Below are 20,335 nucleotides of genomic sequence, written 5' to 3'. Positions count from 1 at the left end.
GAGACAGGCTGGACTGTAGAAAGCGCAGCATGACCGGTGAGGCAAAGACGGGATGGGGGGTGTGGTGCCCGGGGCTGTTGCCAGCTACCCACTCACAAGGCCCAATTCATGCACTAGCCAGATAATGTCAAAGTTTCAGCCTTCCGCTGATTTACGGGCCTGAGCTCCTCACTGAGGCCACCTAATTAATTGGCAGTGAGAAATGTGCTGGATTTGGTGAAATTCATCTTTGTCATGTGGCTTTCCCCCCCACCCCACCCCCAATTCCCTCCAACCCTGAAGGGATCCATTAAATCATGCACAGACGTCACTGTCAGAAGTGTGGGTCTAGCCAGGGCACCAGGCACTCTGCCTCGTGATGCCTGAGCTCTGCTTGGCTTGGGGATCTTGTGTGGTCCTAGATTCAATCGTGGATTCATTTATTCACTCTGTGGAGTCACTTCGGCATCCGCTTCCTCATTCCTTCCGCCGTCCGGTCATCCATTCACTCATTCATTCACTCAGTCCATCGCCCACCAATCATGCTACTCATCCACTCCCTCATGACACATCCACCGAGAAGCAGCCCAGGGCAGTGGGGAAACCACGGCCTTTGATAGTCAGGATCTCCTGGTTTGGAACCCAGCCTTCTCCACCTATGAGCTTGTGCTACATTTCCCTGAGGAATTTACTCACCTTTCCAGAGGTACAGTCTCCTCAGTTAAATGGGCATGATGAATTCTACCTCCTAGCACTGCCAGAGGAGGATAGATAGACACTGACAAATGGTAGCTATTACGATTATGGCAGGTGCAAGGCTGATCACTGGGGTTTAGAAAATCAGTGGCCTGAGGAAGATTACAGTCCGGTGGACAGAGGGGTACTGACATGGCAGGAGGAGGGGTTGACGTGGTCAAAGACGCCACCCGGTGCACAGTATGGAGAAGCTGGCTGGGGCCAGAGCTCAAGTCCTCACGTCCTTTCCATTTTACCGATGGGGAACCTGAGATTCAGGAACTTTGTCCCCTCTGCTCATAAACGTAGAGCTTTAGAACCAAGTCTGGCTGGTTTTAAAGCATGTACTTGACACTGTGCTGCCTTGAGAAGAGCTGGCCCTTCTGAAGGGGGGACTGCAGGGGAATGGCTTCCAGGGAGCCAGGCCGTGGGTGTTGGCTTGGGCAGGGCTCAGACCCACAGGGCTGGAGGGGTGAGATATCAGAGACACAGTAAAGGCTGCTCCAGAGGTATCTGAAGGGTCTTTCAAGAATCTATCCTTTTTTCAGAGGTCTGGTTCATCCTGGCCACCGCACACCCAGCATCTCCCACTGAGGGTGGCCGGGGAGAAGCCCAGAAGTTTAGACAGTGGAAAGGGCTGTCCCATGGCTGTCAGAGGCCACAGGCTGATGGCACAACCTCTGCGTGGGATGCTGGTGAAGGCAGCCGCAAGGAGGCCATAGAGCTGGGCTCAGAGGGCCAAGGAGGAGCTCCCAGGGAGGCCAAGGGAAAGTGGCCTCAGTAAAGGCAGAGAGACTCCACGGCTGGCCAGTCGGTGGTGGGGCTGGGTGTCTTTCAGGAGCTCTATGTTCAGTGACCTCTGGGGCCCAGAAGGAGAGACAGTGTTCTCTGAACCCCACCTTGGAGAAGACTGGAGGAAGAAAACAAGGGCCCAGGAGGGAGTGAAGGCCCTAGAGCCATACACACCCCAATAAGAGCAGAGGGACCCTCCTCAGGCTGGGTGGCCAAATGACCGAGCCTGCCTGGACTGGTCAAGGCAGCCTTCCTGCAGGACTGAACAGGGAAGGTGGACTGGCTTACCAAGGGGGAGGACCGTAGGGCTTGGGGAGCCAGATAGGGGGCTGGGGAGCGACCTTGCTTTCCTCTTTATAACATGGGGACACCTCCTCCTTCATGGAGCTGCCATGATGCAGCACAACAATGTGGATACAATGGTGCAATACAACAACGTGGGCGCGGTGCTCAGTGGGGCGCCTGCACAAGGGAGCTCTCAGCCTGTGTTTGCTTCCCTGCCCATTTGTCTCCACCACTTCAGATTGATCTGTAGAAACCCTGCTCCCAAAGAGCTGAGTTCCGAGGATTTGACAACAGTCCTGGCAGATGTTCTGAGTGGTTAGAGGGATGGCCAGGGCATTGTTGGTGCAGGCGCTGGGGTTGGACAGGGCCAGGGGACAGGATGGGGTTGGAGGGGGCTGGGGACTAGAGAGAGACTGGGAATCTGAAGGGCAGGGACCTATGGGTCCAGGGCCATAGGGGGGGGGGGGGGCCCCACTCAAAGCCCAATGCTAAGATGGCCTCAGATAACCTCTAAGAAAGTTCTAGTAATTGCTTCCTCCAGCCTTAAGACCAGACACAATCTTGCTTTCAAAAGAGTTTCTTTTTATTCCCATCCCTTTCCTCGTTGTATTTTTTCAAATAAGAAGTTCACCCTGTGCTGGAGCCAAAGGGAGAGTTTAATGAAAATCGATGGAGAAATTAAAGATGGAGAGAAATTAAAGATGAGCAGGGGGGAAGGGATGAGGGCCCAATATCCAGTCCAAGGAGAAAATCATCAGAGGAATGGGAAAAATTCCTGTCTGTCCCCATGGAGCTCCCTCCCCCTCCACTGTTTCCTGGGCCAGCTTCTCGGGATTGAGGTGCCGTGACATCTGAAGGTCTGGGCTGGAATCAGGGGGTGCTGGATCCAGCTACTGAAATCCCAGAGACCCTTGGCAGGAGGGAGCGGGTGCAAAGGGACTGATGAAGAGGTTTTGCCACTCCTGCTGCTGTTTCAAAGGACTTTCTCTCCACTGCTTTTTCCTCGCAGGGTTGCAGGTGGTCATAAATAGGTAATATTAGCCCAAAAAAGTTAGCAGTTTTTCTTTTCTTTTGCCCATTTGAATCTCAAAATCACTATGTAAGGAAGGCAGGGAGAGATGGTTATGCCCAATGTACAGAGGGGTACATTGAGGCTGAAAGGCATAGAGACAGTGGAGAGCAGAGCCTGGACTGAGAACCCCATTCTTTTGGTCCCAGCTATGGGTTCCGTTTGCTACAGCCTCCCCTCCACACTCTCATTAGCTGAAAAGGGTGAAGTGCGTGGACGCCAGGGCAAGGCAGCTACCCTATCTGGATGGAGTCAGTTCTAATAAATGTGTCAGTGAGGTTGGGTAGGGAGAGTGGGGCAAGAACTCTTTGCTTAGTTTAACTTGCAGCCCCTTCTTTACCTACGAGTAGCTGCTGGAGAGGGGGGTGGAAGAGAACACTTCTGAATGGAGATCCCAGATGCCTCTCCACCTGGGGCTCAACCCACCCAGGCTTATCAGCTCCCCCTACCCCTCATGCCCCCGGGTCTTTGAGTTGGGAGCGGGTTGGGACAGTGCAGAGAACCCCAGGGTTCCAGGTCTGCTGTCTGTGCTGTGACAGACAGACAGGAGTCGGGACTGCCACGGTCACCTTCCCCATCCCTGCAAGGGGGCTGTCTAGAAAGAGTGTGGTTCATCTGCTTCCCTGAGTTTTGAGTCCCCCAAGCTCGTCCCTCTGCCTCGGGAGCAGGGGTGAGGGGACTTTTAGGAGGCCAGGATGTGAAGAGACCAGAACAAAACTAGGCACACTGTCCCACCTCCCTGCAAACCCCCCACCCCACCTCAGGAGTTCACGCTGGGATTACAGGCCAGTATTGTTCAGGCTGAAGGAAGGCCCTGCTGGCTTGGGGAACTTCACCCCATGCACAAGCACAACCTGAGTTTGGAGAAGGCATGGACACACCTGGCAGCCTGAGCTAAGTGCTGCTCAGAGCCAACTGCTTTGACACCGACTCTGTAGGTCCCCATGCGCTATGCAGCAGCGGCCCCTGGTGGATAAGAACAGCAGTGGCACCCTGTCACTGCCTCAGGCTCTCTTCCGGAGCTGACAAGGCTGGTGGGCTCAGGGCTGGGAACCACTGATCAGGCACAGTATATCTTGTGTGTGTATGTGTGTGTGTGTGTGTGTGTGTGTGTGTGTGTGTGTGTGTGTGTGTGTGGCGGGGGGTTGGGGGGGAGGAGAGTAGGGAATGGGAGTGGGGAGGGAGATTTGCAAATTCAAGGCAACAGGAGCTTCTTCCTACCAACCTAGCTTCCTCTAGCAGGAGGATGTGGATACATCTTGTAATCTAACATGTCTCTGACTTCCAGAACCCTTCCCAAGCCCCCCAGTTCTCACTGGACCCCAAGCCCCTCAGCCTGGCACGGAGGTGCCCTGTGAGCAAGCTGCCTCCAGCACATTGTCCCCTTGGTAAGCAGGCCTGGCTTCCACGCCCGGTTTCAGCATTTAGTGTGTGTTCACCTTGCATCCCCTCTGAGCCCTGGTCTCACCTTATGTAAAGTAGAGTGTTAATCCATGCCTTGCGGGCTGTGAGGATGAAATGAGTCCATGTGCCACGAATGGGAGTTTTTCCCCTTTCCCGCCAGAGTCCTCTTCCAAATGTCTTCAGGCCTTCCTTGCCCCGGAGCACCTGCCTGGGCTCGGGCGGCTTCGGAGGGCATCTCACCTGCACTTGCTGAAATTGCTCAAGTGCCCTTCTCTGGATGGCCTTCCTGACCTCTCCTCCCTCTTGGTGCTCACGCTGTACCTGGTGCTGCTCCTGGAGCATGTTCCATGTTGCCTGGCCTCGGAGCTCTGTCTAAGCTTCCTACCAACAGACACCGTGTCACCCATCCCCCTCAGGGAAGCGGCTTGCATACCTAGGTGAACAGTGCTTGCTGCATGACTGGATCAGTACTGTTGGAAGAGTTCTGGTGCATTCCCCCTCATTACAGAAGACAGTGTGGAGGCCCAGTTACTGTTACCACCCAGTGATGTGCAACCGCACATTCCCACTGTTGGCAGCAGGGCTGAGGCCAGAATGCAGGTCATGTGACTTCACTCAGCTACAGCCTGGCACGACCTCTGTGAGCAGTTTCGCACCCAGGTGTGGGGTGGGAGCAGGGAGTGCAGACATTGTAAGCATCTCTTCAGTAAGGACAGAATGCCCCGAGATGCTCTTTATACCATCCGTCCCTAATAATCTGTCCCAGCTTCCCATCCCCTCCCTCTCCTATGGCTCTGAGCCCAAGTTCTTACATCCCCAAGCAGACCTTGTCCCGAGGTTGGGGGTTAGTGGGGATAACCTGGGGCCAGCCCTTCCTTGGCCACTGGTTTGCTGGGGACCCAGAAGGAAGTTTTCTAATCTCTAGGAACCTCAGTCTTCTCATTTAGTGGCGGGAAGTGTGTGTTCTGTTGGTACTGTGGGACGCGTGAAGTAATTCTGGAAGACAACTGTGGTGAACAGAAGTCAGAAGTGCTGAGCCGGCTGGGCTAGGAATTCTGGTGCCTCTTCCCTGGGGTTGGGTGTGTGTTGAGGGGGCGGTGTTTCTCTAGGAGATGTCAGAGGGGAGCTGGGTGCCTCTGTCCCCTGTGGAAGCCTGTGGTCATGTGCATGTCTGTGGTGGGGTGAGGAACAGCAAACCGGGCAAGGTAAAATCTTGGTCAAAGTGCATCGCCTAGGCTGCACCACAAGCGATCTGGGGAGAGCAGCCATTAAATAAGAAGTCCGAGGTCAACACGATGCTAACGCTGGGGAGAAGGGAAGTTGTACTACAGAGAAGCCAGGGTTCCTCAGGGCACTGGACCAGGTGCAGAGATGGAGACAGCATCACCAGCACTGCTTGCCCTCTGGCTTCCAAAGCAGAACAGGTGCTAGTCCGGAGGTGAGCAGGGGAAAGGAAGTTGCTGGGGAGGGGAGGGGACACAGTGAGGAGGCTGAGGGGACAAGAGAGGTATAGGTTTGGGGCAGACTTGACCAGGGAGGACCCACTTCCTGGGAACAGCCCAAGCACCGACAACAGGTCTCCCAAAGCACAGAGCCAGGACCAGTGTCCTCGGTCCCTGCCAGCAAGCAATAGGGCCTCTAGTCCCACTCAGAGACAAAGAGACACAGGGAGAGAGGAGGGGGATGAGAAAGAGGAAGAGACTTAGAGAAGCATGAGGGAGGGAGAGGAGATGGGGAAACACAGGCACAGGTAAGGAACGACACAGTTTCCCAAGGAGTGTTTCATTCTCTTTGGGTTGCTTCAGAAGTATGAAGTCCCTTGCAACACTGTGATAGCTGGACATGAAGTGCCCTGATTGTGATCTGCTCAGGCATAGAGTGATCTCTCATGATGGTTTTAATTTCAGTCTCCCAATAAGCAATGATTTTGAGCATTTTTCCATATCCTAAGTGACCATTTGGTTATCTCTTTCTGTGAAATATCTGTCTGAGACTTTTGCCCATTAAAAAAATGACTTCTTTGTCTTTTTGTTATTAAATTCTAAACTTGGAAAAATATATTGTGCATATGAATCCTTTGTCAAGTATATGTATTGCGAATATCTATTCTCAGCCTGTGGTTTGCTTTTTCATTTTCTTAATGGTGTCTTCTGATGAATAGAAATGCTTAGCTTAGGTAAAGTCTAGTTTATTGATCTGTTCTTTTGTAGTTGATGCTTCTTGTGTTCGTTTAACATACGTTTGTTTTCCCCCAAATCATGAAGATATGCTATATTTTCTACCAGGATCTTTATTGTTTTACGTTCCATATTTATGTCTATGATCTATTTCACATTAATTTTTTTAATGACATTCAAAGTTCAGTGTTTTCCATATGATATCCAATTAAGCCAACAGCATTTATCAAAAAGACCATCTTTTCACCATTTAATTAAAGTGATGCCATTGTTGTAAGTAAAGTGATGACATACGCATGAGTCTGTTTCTGGAGTTTTTTTCTGTTCCATTAGTCTTTTTGTCCATTCTGGTACCAATATGGTACCAAGTCACTGTTGTCTACAATAAAATTTGATATTTGGTAGTATCCTCCAAATTTGTTTTTCTTTAAGATTATCTTGGTAATTCTAAGCTCTTTGCCATTGTATGTACATTTTAGAATGTACTTGTTAACTTCCATAGACACACCTGCTAAGGTTTTGATTGAGATTTCTTTAAATTTTCAGGGGCGCCTGGGTGGCACAGTCGGTTAAGCGTCCGACTTCAGCCAGGTCATGATCTCGCGGTCCGTGGGTTCGAGCCCCGCATCGAGCCCCGCGTCGGGCTCTGGGCTGATGGCTCAGAGCCTGGAGCCTGTTTCCGATTCTGTGTCTCCCTCTCTCTCTGCCCCTCCCCTGTTCATGCTCTGTCTCTCTCTGTCCCAAAAATAAATAAACGTTGAAAAAAAATTTTTTAATTTATAAATAAATTTTGGGATAATTGACATCTTAAACAGTATAGGGTGTTCCAGTCAATAAATGTAGTATACCTCTATTTATGCAGATTGCTTTTAATTTCTTTAAGCAATAATTTGAGTTTTCAGTGTCAATGTCTTGCACATTTTTTAGAGTTATTTCTGGGTATGTTTTTATGTTGATTAAGTGTTATTTAAAAATTATTATTTTCTAATTGTTGCTGATACATAGAAGATGCAATTTTGAATATACTGGTGTGTAGATTCTTTTGGATTTTATGCAGATTTGGATTGTGTACAATTTATGTGATCCATAAATTATGACACTTCTGCTTTCTCTTTTCTGATTTTACTTTTTTATTTATTTTTCTTGTCTTATTGTATTGGCTACAGCCACTGTAAAATGTGAAATAGGAGTGTTGATAATAGATATCTGTCTTGTTACTCATTTGGGGGAATTCTTTCAATATTTCATGATTTCATTGTTAACTGTGATATGTCATTATGCTTTTAAGGATTAGATAACAGGCTTAGAGAAAGTGAGTAACCTGCTCATTTCACCAAGTCAGCAAGTAGTACAGCTGAATTGTGAAGCCAGACTTTCTCCTAAGATTGTGCAGCTTCTACTGTATCACAGTTACTTCTGGAACAGTGATGCTCAACTAGGGATTCCCATCGGCACTGAGGAGTCTTTAAAAATATTGATACCAAGACTCTACCCCAGATTAATTAAATCAGATTTTCTGGTGGTAAAGCACAGGCATGAGTATTTTAAAACTTTCCTAGATGATTCTAATCCTCTGAGAACCAGGCTAAGAACCACTAATCTAGAAGCACTTTTGGTACTGTTCCCAACCCAGCTGTGCCCAGTCGTGCTTTACTGAAAACTTGACTTTTTTTTTTTTTTTTTCACATCAGCACAGGCTTGCTCACCCTAACCCAAAGGGAAGTGAACTTGTTCTCACTGACCTTTTGGTAGTTTCTCACAAACTCCACTGCTTCTACCCCCAAATGCCTTCAGAGCATTTGTTTGACAATCTGCTTTAAAGAAAATCATCTGCTTGACAGGTGATTTTTTTTTTTTTTTTTTTTTTTTTGGTCAATGAAATAAAGTGATTTAGTCCCTGATTTTTAAATTTTTTTTTCTTCAATATATGAAATTTATTGTCAAATTGGTTTCCATACAACACCCAGTGCTCATCCCAAAAGGTGTCCTCCTCAATACCCATCACCCACCCTCCCTTCCCTCCCACCCCCCATCAACCCTCAGTTTGTTCTCAGTTTTTAAGAGTCTCTTATGCTTTGGCTCTCTCCCACTCTAACCTCTTTTTTTTTTTTTCCTTCCCCTCCCCCATGGGTTTCTGTTAAGTTTCTCAGGATCCACATAAGAGTGAAAACATATGGTATCTGTCTTTCTCTGTATAGTCCCTGATTTTTCTCCACCTCAATAACTCACCTCTCTCTACCTCACTGACTTGCTTGCCAGACTGGTTATATAATCCCTTTCATCCATTGTCCCATTCTCTATTACATATTCATATTTGTTTTATCCACTTTGACACTTAGTTTTTAATCAAAGACTCTTATTTGAAATAGCAAAGGAGGTTGAGTGGTGACTGGGATATGTTAGTTTGGGAGGAGAATGATATTATCCTTCTGGAGGCATGTTTTACTTTCTGTAGCTTTCTACTGAGCTGTCAGCTCTACCAGCACTCCTTAAAACAAATACCTCATGTTATAAAGCGAGCCTTTAACCTCTTACCTTGTTCACAGATTCTGTGCTGGACCTTGCCCTGATCTGGTTTACATCCCGTATTCAGATTTTGCTTCTGACCGATGGATTCATTTATTCCACCTAATGCTTTGCCCTGTCCCTTGCCCCACACTTCTCTTTGCTTCCTTAGGTATGACCCTTGCTTCCTTCTCTATGATTGAATTTTCCCTCTGGCTATATCCTGGGCAAACAGATCTGTCCTGCCTGGTCCCATGAACAGGATTACAGCTGCTCTTTGGTTCCCACTTGTCTTTTTTTTTCCCCCCTGCAGACTGTAGGTGTCTGAGTGGATAGAAAGGCAAAGGAGGAAATTTTGGGGTCTTTAGGTCATGCTCCCTCCCCTGTGGCTGAGTTACCACTGCATTTGTGTGATTCTGTTTAACTGTTACAACCCAGTGACCAACTCTTCTGCCTTTCCCTAAAACCTAAACATGCAGAAAGGAACTGGAAAATAGCAGCCAGCACCAGTATATATTACGTACTAGCCAGTGTCCCTTAGATATTTGCGTAAAAGTCACCAGTGATACTTTTCCAATAATCAATAGGAAAACATTACTCATAAACCTGATGTGATATTTACTGTGTATTTTGGGCTCTTCAACTGCATTGGTCTCATGCTCCTTCACCCTCACCTCAGGGAGAATCTCAGCATTCATCAGTTCCCTCTGTGTCCAGATCGCAGGTCCATCAGCCCTGCTGCCCAGGTGATGACCAGGCCAGACCATCCTCATCACCACTTGTACGATCTCCCACGAGGAAAGCTTGGCCTTGGGCCCAGACCCATCCCATTCCATGTAAAAGCTAATTACATAGAAGTGCTTCCACCCGCAATTTCTTTAGGGATATGAAAATGCTTTGATTAGATTGTTCTCCTGGAATCATTAAGTTTATGTCTGGGGATGGGAAGTGGGTGGTTTGAGAATGGAGACTTTCCAGAAATGGGACCAGTGTTTCAGGAAGCTGGCCTCAGGCTGGGACACTCCTGGGCCCATCGTAGGAGCTAAGCTAAGCGGACCCCATCAACCTGATCCTCTCACCAGCTTCTTTCCTCACTGCCATTCCCAAAGGCTGCCCAGAGGGGCCCAGGGCAAAGAGTGGGGAGACTGGGATGGGAGTCCTGGCCCAGGCATTAACGTGCTTCATGGCCTTGGTGATCTCTTTCCATCCCCAGGTCTCTGTCTCCCCATAATTCAGCCTACTGTATTAACTGCCATATGTTGGGCCTCAGCTGGGTGCTGGGGACCAGAGAAGATTGAATACAGGAGCTGCCTAAAGCAGCTCAAATCTAGTGTAGAGTGGACATATAAGCCTATGAGGACAACCTGACGCAATAAGTGCTCTAGTTGTGGTCAGACCAGAGTGGTGTGGCAGCTTGGAGGACAGAGACACTCTGTCTGGGGGAGGCAAGTGCGTGTTCACAGGGGAGGTGACTTCTCACCTGGGTCTGAGAAGGAAGTGGGGAGGGAAGACATGGAAGATGACCACTCGAGCTTTAGGTGAACGGGTTTGAGGGGCCTGTGGAATATTTAGTCAAATTAGCCTTGGAGTTAAACATCAAGGGATCCAGTAGCAGGTTGGAAATATAGGTGTGGATATCAGGAAAGAAGATCAGGGCTGGAAAGCCAGGTTTAGGGGTCATCGTAGTGAGTCAGTCACTGAGGCTACTTGCCTTGGGTACTATTGACTGAGATGGCACAAAGGGGGCTGAAAGGGAAACTGGGGGTAAGCTACCTTAGGTGGATGCAAAGGAGGAGAGACTAAATAAGTGGTATTTAGCTGGGAGGAGATGAGCCCCCCCCAAATGGAGTATCATGGAGTCCCAGGCAGGAGAGAGTTCCCAGCAGGGAGAGGTGTTATAAAGGCCAAATCATAGAGAGACTGGGAGGCTGGTCTCTGTACCAGACAAGTCCCCAAATCCTTTTTAAGCATGTAATCTCTCTCCCTCTCTCCTTTAACTTCTCTATGTGTCTGTCTTTGTTTTTCCATCTCTTGTTTCTTCCTGATTCATCTTTGTACCAGTGCCTAGTTCAGCCCATCATAAGGTAGGTGCACCGTTAATGTCTGATGATCTGATGAGCTTTAAAGAGATGCAGAATTGTACTACTTTTCCCTCTGTTCTCTTTCAAGGGATTATAGTTATTCCTCTTATTGGTGCTGGTCAGGTATTGAAATAGGAGTCACTCCCCTTTAAAAATCCTAGTTCTGGGCTGCATGAGCTGAGGTGTCTAGATGAATGGGGAAACCCGTGGGCCTCAACCCAAAGTGCTGAGGTACCCAGTGGTGTCTCAGTTTCAGAGGAGCTTACAGAAAGGTGAGTAGGACTCAGGGCCCCAGATCTAGAGATGGCTACAACCATCAGATGGGGTTGGGGTGGGATGATGGTACCCCCATGTGGCAGGTGTGGTACACGCATTATCTCCATTAACTTCCAATATCCTCTGAGAGTGGTATTTTTACTCCCACTTATAGAGAAAGGCTCAGAGAAAGTACAAAAGTTGTGCAGCTAGTAATGTGCAGAAGCGGGATTCAGACCCAGGGAGGTATAATTCCAGAGCATGTGCATGTTCAGATGCTACAGGAATTGGTTCAGGTGCTGGGAAGCCTGAAGCCCAGTGGAGTCATCCCCTTAAGGGCCTCCCACTGTGATGAACTGATTGGGTTGGGGCTGCTGAGATAATGAGGCACACGGAAATCAACTTGGGCTAGTGGCATCTTGCTGACAACAGACTAAGTGGCAGGTCATTAGCATCAGAGCCAAAAGCCCAGGAAGTTGACCTATGTGACAATCGACCAAATGGAAAAATGAGCAAAACACATAAACAGGCGATTAAGAGAGAAAATCCAAATGGCAAAACCCAAAATCAAACCAAACCTAATCAAAGTAAAATGAAAACATGAAAAGAATTTTAGCTTCATTATAGAAAGTGAAAACATGCATATTAAAATAAAAATTCTATATACCCACCAAACTGGCAGAAACTTAGAATCTGACAGTACCAAATGTTACAAGAATATGGACTTAAAAGCGAGTTTATACATTGCTGGTAGGACTATAAATTGCTATAGCTGTTCTGCAAAACAACTTGACAACACCAGTGAAATTAAAGATATGCAAATCCTATGAGTTAATAATTCCACTCCTCAGGTGAGACCCCTGGAGAATCTGGTATGGATGCACCAGAAGACACGTGGCAGAATATTTGTAGAGGCACTGTATGTTACAGCAAAAACTGGGAAATGACTCAAACTACCATCAACAGGAAAATACATAAATGAATTACAATAAATTTATACAATGAAATGCCACACGGCAGTGAAAATAAATGGACCTTAGCCACATGCACCAACAGGGAGGAGTTTCCCAAACATAATGCTGACTGTGGAAAAACCAAATTGCTATATGCAGTGTGATACCATTTGTGTCAAGTTCAAAGCCTTGTAAAACTAAATGTACACATGCAATAAATTAGGGAATAATTAAGCACAAAATTCAGGATAGGGGCCCATCCAACACTGAAAAGCAGAGGTATGAGATCAATAACTGCATACAGGGGGCTTTCTGGTGCTATTTCATTCCTAATATTAGAATTTCTGGATGGGATGCCTGGGTGGCTCAGTCAGTTAAGCGTCTGACTTCAGTTCAGGTCATGATCTCGCGGTCTGTGAGTTCAAGCCCCGCTCGGGCTCTGTGCTGACAGCTCAGAGCCTGGAGCCCACTTCCGATTCTGTGTCTCCCTCTCTCTGCCTCTCCCCAACTCATGCTGTCTCTCTCAAAAATAAATAAAACTTTAAAAAAAATTAAAAAAAAGAATTCTGGATATTAGGCATATACATATATAAGTGTTCATTTCATAATTTTTTATACCTCATAAATTTTTAATACACACACATGACACACAGATGTATTCTCTTTTGAAGGGATGACATATTTCCTAATTAACAAGATACCAAAAGAGATCTGAAACATATAAAATAAATTAGAAGGAAAGCAGAACAGTGGACAGTTACACAGATAGGACGACATAGATACTCTTCTCTGGGAACCGAAGGGCAGAAGAGGAATCAGGCTAGGTCAGGGTTACTTTCCTGGGGTCAGCAATCTGTGGAATCCATGTTCCCAAGTTGACTGTTTCTCGGGAGCTGCTCATTCTGGTAGTGGTCTTTGCTCACAGTATCTCCTCCATCTGCAATGCCATAACTCTTCTTTACTCATCTGAAGTGTGTCTTCTTCAGTCAAGTTTTACTCACTTGCATTTATTCCCCACTTAACCCAAAGCCTGCTATGTGTGAGGCCCGGAGCAGCCATGAGTGAACAAACTGTGGTACCCAGGCTTACAGAGCGTCCAGGGGAACAGGGAGATGGAAAGACAAGGGAGAGAGAATCACATCACAGTGGTGCTGCTCCAAATTGTTGGTGCATAAAGTCATCTGTGTGTTTTATTAAAAAGCAGATTCCGGCCTCCCTGGAGTCAATCTTACTGAATAGGTCTGGGGTAGGGGGCAGGAATGTGCATTGAAGAAACGCTTAGTGAATTTAGTGCAGCTAATTCTCCCACTTGGAGAAACAGTGTGATAAATGCTATGGTGCCAGCAGATGTATTTGGGCATGAGCTCCAAGGGCTACCTCCCCCAGCTGGAGTGTGGACATTAAGTCAGGGTGGCTTCCAGCGGCCTCCGCATAGGACGTCCTCATTGGAAATCACATTATAAAATGGTTATTTGTGGATGAGTCACCTGCCCCACTACATGGAACACCCTGCCCTGGCTCACTTCTGCTTGGCACACAGTATGTGCTCGGGAAGATCGTACCCAGCGGGTTTCCTGAGGAGCAGTCTGGGTTGGGAAGCAGGTCTGGTGTCTAGGCCTTGATGGCAAAGCCCTTGGAGACTATTAAGTCCTTGGCCTCTCTAGTGTGTTCTGATTGGCCCATCTCCCCGTGTGTTGGGGACTAGGTTTGGGTCCAGTTTGGGTTTGACCAGCATTCTCAATGGGGTTGGGGAATGCAACTCCATTTGTATCCAAGGTCAGACTGAGGAGACCAGATCATTGAGACCTGTAGCTATAACCTTGGATGGTGCCGGAAGGGGAAAAGGGATAAAGGCCAGACAGGTCTAAGTGGTTTCTTACGTTGTTAGTAGGGCTGCTTCCTGTTTCTAGGCCCAGAGCAGCCCCTTTTCCTTTCCTGGGCTTAACTGAGGCCCCACTCTTAAGGCCTATTAGATACCCGGCATGACTCCAGTCCTGCCAGTGGCCACCTGGCTGCTGTTTGTTCTTTTTTATTAGGCACACACAGGTGAGTTTTATTGCGGACAGCTGCCCCAGCTCCTGTTCCCACATTTGTCTCTTGAGTCTGAGATTGCCAAAGGCTTTTACAGCTAATGGACCTTACAGCTCCCAAGAGCCATTTAAGGGAGGCCCAGAACTCAGTGGTGGTAATTAGTCAAAAGAAACGCTGACCTCTGGAGACCCGCTTAAGTTGAGTGGCAGTAAGTGAGGGTGTAGGGACAGGAGGCCCAGACCTATGGCAGGCATGGGGAGCATCAGCACAGGTTTCTCCCCCTTTCACCTCTCCCTGGCTCTTCCCTGGTCTCATCCCTACCCCCGACTCCTAATAGGGGAAGGACGTCTTGGTGCCTGGTGACAGGGTCCTCAGGAAGGCTGGTGTCCTGGGGCATCTAAGGGGCTGCAGGAGCCCTGCTGAGCCAACCTTGATAAGTTACTACCCACCCACTCACCCAGCCTTTCTCCAGAAAGCCTCATCTACTGACCTTTGATGGTGTCAGTAGGTGGAGGTCTGAGTTACACTCCTCAGGAGGCAGTATGATGTCCTGATAAAAACCATGAGCTTTGAGGCTAGACAATTGGGGTTCAAATTCTCAACCAACTACTTTGAAAGTCTGTGATCTGGGACAAGTCACTGAACCTTTCTGTGCCTCAGTTTCTTCCTCTCTACAATGGGGATACTAATAATACTGGCCTCAGAGAGTTATTACAAGGACTAAATGGTGCATGCAATGCACTTGGAGGGCTGACTGGCACGTAGTGAGCACTTGATAAGCAGAAGCTGTCGTTGTGCCAAGATGAAGTCTGATCGGGGCAGAACTGGGAAGCTGAAGTCTTTATCCAGCATCCCTATCCCACCATGCCAGGTTAGTTCCTCTCTGGTTGGGAAGAGAGAGCAAGCCTCCAGGGAAGCAGCCCTCTTTTGGGGGTGGGAGGGGAGGGTGGTGGAGGACACGATGGGGAGGGAAGGACGTTGATCTCAGCCTAGTGCTGGCCCAAGGAAGGGGGGAGGGAGCCAACATTTGACAAGCATCTTTCCTGGATCCGCATTGCCTGTTTCATCGCCTTAACCCCCAACACCCTGTTGGTGGATGGAGAATACAGAGTCTCAGAGAGGTTGAGCAAGTAACGCCAAGTCACACAGTGCAAGTAAGAGGGGGCTGGGGTTGGAGCTCGGGGATGTGGGAATTCTAAGTGACTGGTCTTTCTACTGTGTTTTGCTGTGGTGGATGGTCAGGGCCTAGCCCTTGGGCACTTGGCTTGATGTCTGCTCTCTAAGAAGCCCGTGGGAGGTCACTGATCTCTGCTGGAGCCAAAGGATAGGCCTTCAGATGCCGGACTTGGGGTCATTCTGGGGGCCTTGCCACCGGGTTGTCCCTGGCTCCACACAAAGTCCTGTCTTGCTCTGGAAATCCAGCGCTGGACCCTGAAAGGGGTTTGTGTCTGTCTCATTACTGTCATGAGCAGTGGCACTCTCCCAGGAGACATGGGAACGTGTCCTCTCTTCCCCTGCAGGTGGACGGTGTTCTTTGCCTGGCCGACATCCTGACCGATGACAGCCACTCAGAGGCCACACGGGCTGAGGCTGCGGCTGTGGTTGCCCAGGTCACCTCCCCACACCTGCCCTTTACTCAGCACCTCGGCAGCTTTCTGGAGAGCATGGAAGAAATCGTGACAGCTCTTGTCAGTGAGTCACCCTGGGTGGGAGGGGCCTGCTGTGTGAGTGGGACTTGTCACAGTTGTCTTCAGGAGAGGCCAACGAGGCCTTCCTGCCCCCCGACACCCACACTCGCTGCACCCCACGTAGCTCCTGAATTGATGTCACGCTAGCTGAAATTCCACTGTTAATGTGTCAGCATCAGGATTTAAAGAGCTCTGTTGTCACGTCTCCTGTTAAAATGCATGCCGCCCTCTGAGAAGCTCCCTGATCTGAGGTCACATTGGGATGAACTGGCCTTTCAGATCGGAGACCAGGACAAGCCCCATGGAGAAGTGTAGGACCTTGAATTTTGGGGTCAGATCCTTGGCCAGAGAGACTCTGATGGGCATTGTTACTAAAGTTAAAGTCTCAGACTATTGCACCCAATGAATGTGGCAGCAATGACGAGGCAAAAAGCTTCTCAGAAGGCACTGGCACACCCCACCCCACCACCTGCAGTCCCCCACCCCGATCCCACGTCATGAGGCCTTGAAAACTCTGATACTTGTAGGTTCCCGTATTCAGATTTATGTCCTCCTGGTTGGAGAATCATAGCCTGAGATCTAGAATACTCTCTTCCTCTGGTTTTCCTTTGCAAAACAGCATAAACCAGGACTTGTCTGGATCAAATCTTCAGGAAACTTGTTTGGCAATCCACATCCTTTCTTTTGTAGGTGCTGGCAAGGATGTGTGTTTCTACTTCTATCCTTATCTCTGCAACTGCGTCCATATCTTATTGAAACTGAATGAAAGTTAATCTCATCAGAAGATTTAGGGTTCACTCTTGGAATCATCACACCAGGGCTGGAAAGATTTGGAATAGCACAAATTTAGGGGCAGCACAGACTGGATTTGGAGTCAGAATATTCGGGTGTGGATTTTTTTTGTCTTTCCATTCATCCCCTCAACAAGTAGCTTTTGTCCGGCAATCCCGTGCGGGCCCTGTGTGAGATGCTACCATCTCACAATTTCCCTAATATATAAAACATGGGGTTGGAGCCATTTCTCTTGAGTCTTTCTGGCTCTAGAATTTTAAGATCTGTGAGTACTTTTCCCCTAATATATAAAACATTGGGTTGGAACCATTTCTCTTGAGTCTTCTAGCTCTAGAATTTTAAGATCTAAGAGTATTTTGAACCTAAGAGTCATCAGCTAAGCTGACTTTATGGCTGATTCTAGTCACTGGGGCAGTGGCACCGATAGGCCAGGCTGGGATAAATAAATTGGCCAATATCCACATTTATTCAAAGTTGAGAAAACACAGAAGTTAATAGTTGTAAGTCTTGGCTGGAGGGAACTCAAGAGACCCTAAAGTTAAATGCTCACTCTATAGTAGGAGAAACCTAGGCCCAGGGAGGTTGAGGAACCTTCTTGAGGAAACATAACAGTGTTAGGATTCACTTATGCCAGGATTCTCTCCTACTCAGCCATCCTCCGAACCCAAGCGGGAACATAAATGAGTTGAAGAGGGCCAGATGGAAGAAGAAAATAAGAAAATTTGAATCTTATATGGAATTGAAAAGCATGAGCACTGACGAAAGAGGGGGGAGGTCACTGATAAACTCCTGTCAATTGTTGCCATGTAGAAAAGGCCAATTTTTAAAGATAAGACAAGATTCCTAAGTTTTATAGAAAATCTCCCAATGTATAAGTGATTGCCAAAATACCCACAAACAAACATACCAAAACCTATATAGTCTAAACGAGCTATCACTACTGCCATTTCTCCATTCTGACTTTTTGCTCAGGTTGGGTTTCTCCCTGAAGGAAAGGATCCTGTTTATTTCACCCTGATGAAGATGCATTGTGGAGTTTGCTCTGAGAGTCAGCAGATAGGATACATCTTCTGGGCAGGATGCCAGGGCTCTGTTCTTTGGTGGGAAATAGCCCTCCAATTTCTTGCTATTCCCTGGAAACCTTTATAAATGAGTCACTGGAATCCTCAACTTAATCTTTCTTACGCATCCCAGGTGACTCAGACTCTAGTTTAAACAAATGTGCACCCAAATTAAAAGGCACTTAGATGGTTGTGTTAATAATTGCTGCGTTGGCGGCAACCATGACTGTATAAGAATTAGTGTGGGTGTTTGGATCTAGAAGAAATCTTTACAGCAAAGTGGGCCAGTGAGTCCTGTCATCTCACTCCAAACTTTGAGTATAGTGAGGTGGCCTGGAAGAGGTTGGCTGTCCCCAATGGTTTCCCAAAATTAGAGCATGGGGCAGTCATTGGAAAAGAGAATATGTAGAATTCTTAATTCCTGGGTGAATCTGTGGCCCTGCTCTGGGTGCTTAGATTGAGATTCTGAGTTGCTTCATTGGTCACACCTGGCTGAGGGGCACAGCACCACCCAGGGGCAGACATTGCCCTCCTGGTAGTGCTGAAGCCTAACTCTGCAGGATCATCACTAGGAAAAAGTCAAAGAGGCCCAAGGATGAGAGGCAGCTTGGGACACAGAAGGAATGGGGACTGGGATCAGGCAGACCTGTACTTGATTCTAGGCCGTGCCAGTTATCTCAATTCCACAATTTTGGGAACATCGCTTAATATTGGAACCCTCAATTCTTCAGCTATAAAATTGTGATGGAAAATTGGGTGGTTGTGAGGATGGAATGATTTCATGAAGTCGGAAATATACAGCAGTGCCTTGCACAGAGTAAACTCAATAAATGGTAGTCTTGCTGTTACTAGTAGTTTCCTTGAGCCTCGGCTTCTACATCTACAAACAGAGGCAGCAATTTTCTACCATAAGGGTGCTCAGAATGTCATGGCACAGGGCAGGGCACAACTAATACTGTTTTCTGTCCCTTTTTAGGTAGGGGCCAGGACTGCATTCACTCAAAGGGCCAAGGGGTGCCAGCTTCAATATTAGAACCTGGATATACAGATTCTTTGTTTGGAAGCCAGAATTAGGGATCAGGATTGAACATAGCTCAACTCTTCCTGAACATTCTCCGCTGGGGGTACTTTCCTGATGTGTGGTTTATCTTCCTGTGTTTTCATAAGGGTGTTATCAGTAGGAGAGGACCTAGACCCAGGAAGCACCTTGACCGATGGTCAAGTTGGAGCTGAGGGTCAGAAGTTAGATCCACTAGGATGCGTGACTAGTGCCACCGTACCCTTTCACACCTCCTCCTGAGGCAGGAGTCCATTCTGGGCCAAGTGGAGCCCGTGGGGGAATGTGTGAAATTGTGGAGGGTAATGGGGTCTGGGGGAGATTCTCTCCTCTTTAAAGACCCATCAGACTCATCGGTACCATTACAGATGGTAAGTGGGGGACTCTGGTTAGGTCTGGGTTATGGCCACTAGAATCAGAAAGACAGAGCCTGACATTCAGGGGCTTGGTGTAAGACTTTTCTGCAGCCATGTGACCCTTATTCTGGGATCAGAGGAAATCCTGAAGCTCTGTTGATGGCAGCTGGAAGGGTAAAGTCCTTATGTTTTAACTTCATCTTCTTAAGACAAATTCAGGAGCAGTCTAATGGACATTGCTGGAGACACAGACGGACTAGGAGCTCTTTTCTGCCTCAGGGCCTTTGTACATGCTGCTGTGTCTTTGGTCTAGAACATGTTCTTCCACAGGTATTCTCCTGATTGCTCCATTTTTCCCTTACAGTCTCAGTTCTCACATTCTTAGGGAGACTCTCCTTATGCACCCCCCTGGGCCTCTGGTTATTCTCTGTCTTAGCACTTATTTGTTTTCTCCCTCACATTAGAATTTGCAATAATTTTATTATTTTCTTTTAAAAGCTCATTTTTTCTCGCCCACTACTAGGATGTAAACTTAACAGGGGCAAAGACCTGCTCTCTGTTGTTCACCATGCCATCCCAAGACAGTGCCCGACATGTAGTGTTCACTCGGTAAATACTTGCTGGGTAACGGAGTAAATGCGGGTCATACACCAAGATTCAAATCCCAGCTCTGCCACTTACATAGAGAGATAAATTTCCCTCTTCAGTAATTACTTTCCTCATCTGTAAAATGGGTATCATAACACCTGCCCAGATGTTCTCCCAGAGCAATTGCCGGAACCAAATGAGATGACTGATACGAAAGCGCTTGGCAGTGAGGCTGCTTTCTCCCTCTTCACCATGCAGAACTGTGCCAAGAGGCGTCATCTGGGGAAGTCTTCCTGCTGGCTTCTGCAGCCCTTGCCAACATCACCTTCTTTGACACGATGGCCTGCGAGATGCTTCTGCAGCTGAATGCCATCCGTGTCCTCCTGGAAGCTTGCAGCGACAAGCAGAGAGTGGATACGCCTTACACCCGGGATCAGGTGAGAAGCTCAGGGGGGATCAAGCACGGGGCCTGTAGCCATGAAGACAGAGGTTAGGAGACCAGGGCGAAGATTCTGGGGAAGAGGGAG

At 47.9% G+C, this 20,335-nt stretch overlaps 1 protein-coding gene across 1 annotated transcript in view; it reads left to right on the top strand.

Moving 5' to 3' along the window:
* The window catches only part of INSC (INSC spindle orientation adaptor protein), a 127,481-nt gene that overhangs the window by 86,504 nt on the left and 20,642 nt on the right, over nucleotides 1-20,335 (top strand). Inside the window, exons 8-9 of the mRNA XM_040495741.1 lie at nucleotides 15,787-15,958; nucleotides 20,067-20,245. Coding sequence (XP_040351675.1) covers nucleotides 15,787-15,958; nucleotides 20,067-20,245 — 351 coding nt within the window. The remainder of the gene's footprint in view (nucleotides 1-15,786; nucleotides 15,959-20,066; nucleotides 20,246-20,335) is intronic.

The sequence above is a fragment of the Herpailurus yagouaroundi genome, unplaced genomic scaffold, assembly GCF_014898765.1.
Source record: "Herpailurus yagouaroundi ecotype Mexico unplaced genomic scaffold, PumYag 187, whole genome shotgun sequence".
Classification (NCBI taxonomy): domain Eukaryota; kingdom Metazoa; phylum Chordata; class Mammalia; order Carnivora; family Felidae; genus Herpailurus; species Herpailurus yagouaroundi.
Note: the sequence above shows the minus strand (reverse complement) of the source record. Positions and strands in the feature narration are given on the sequence as shown.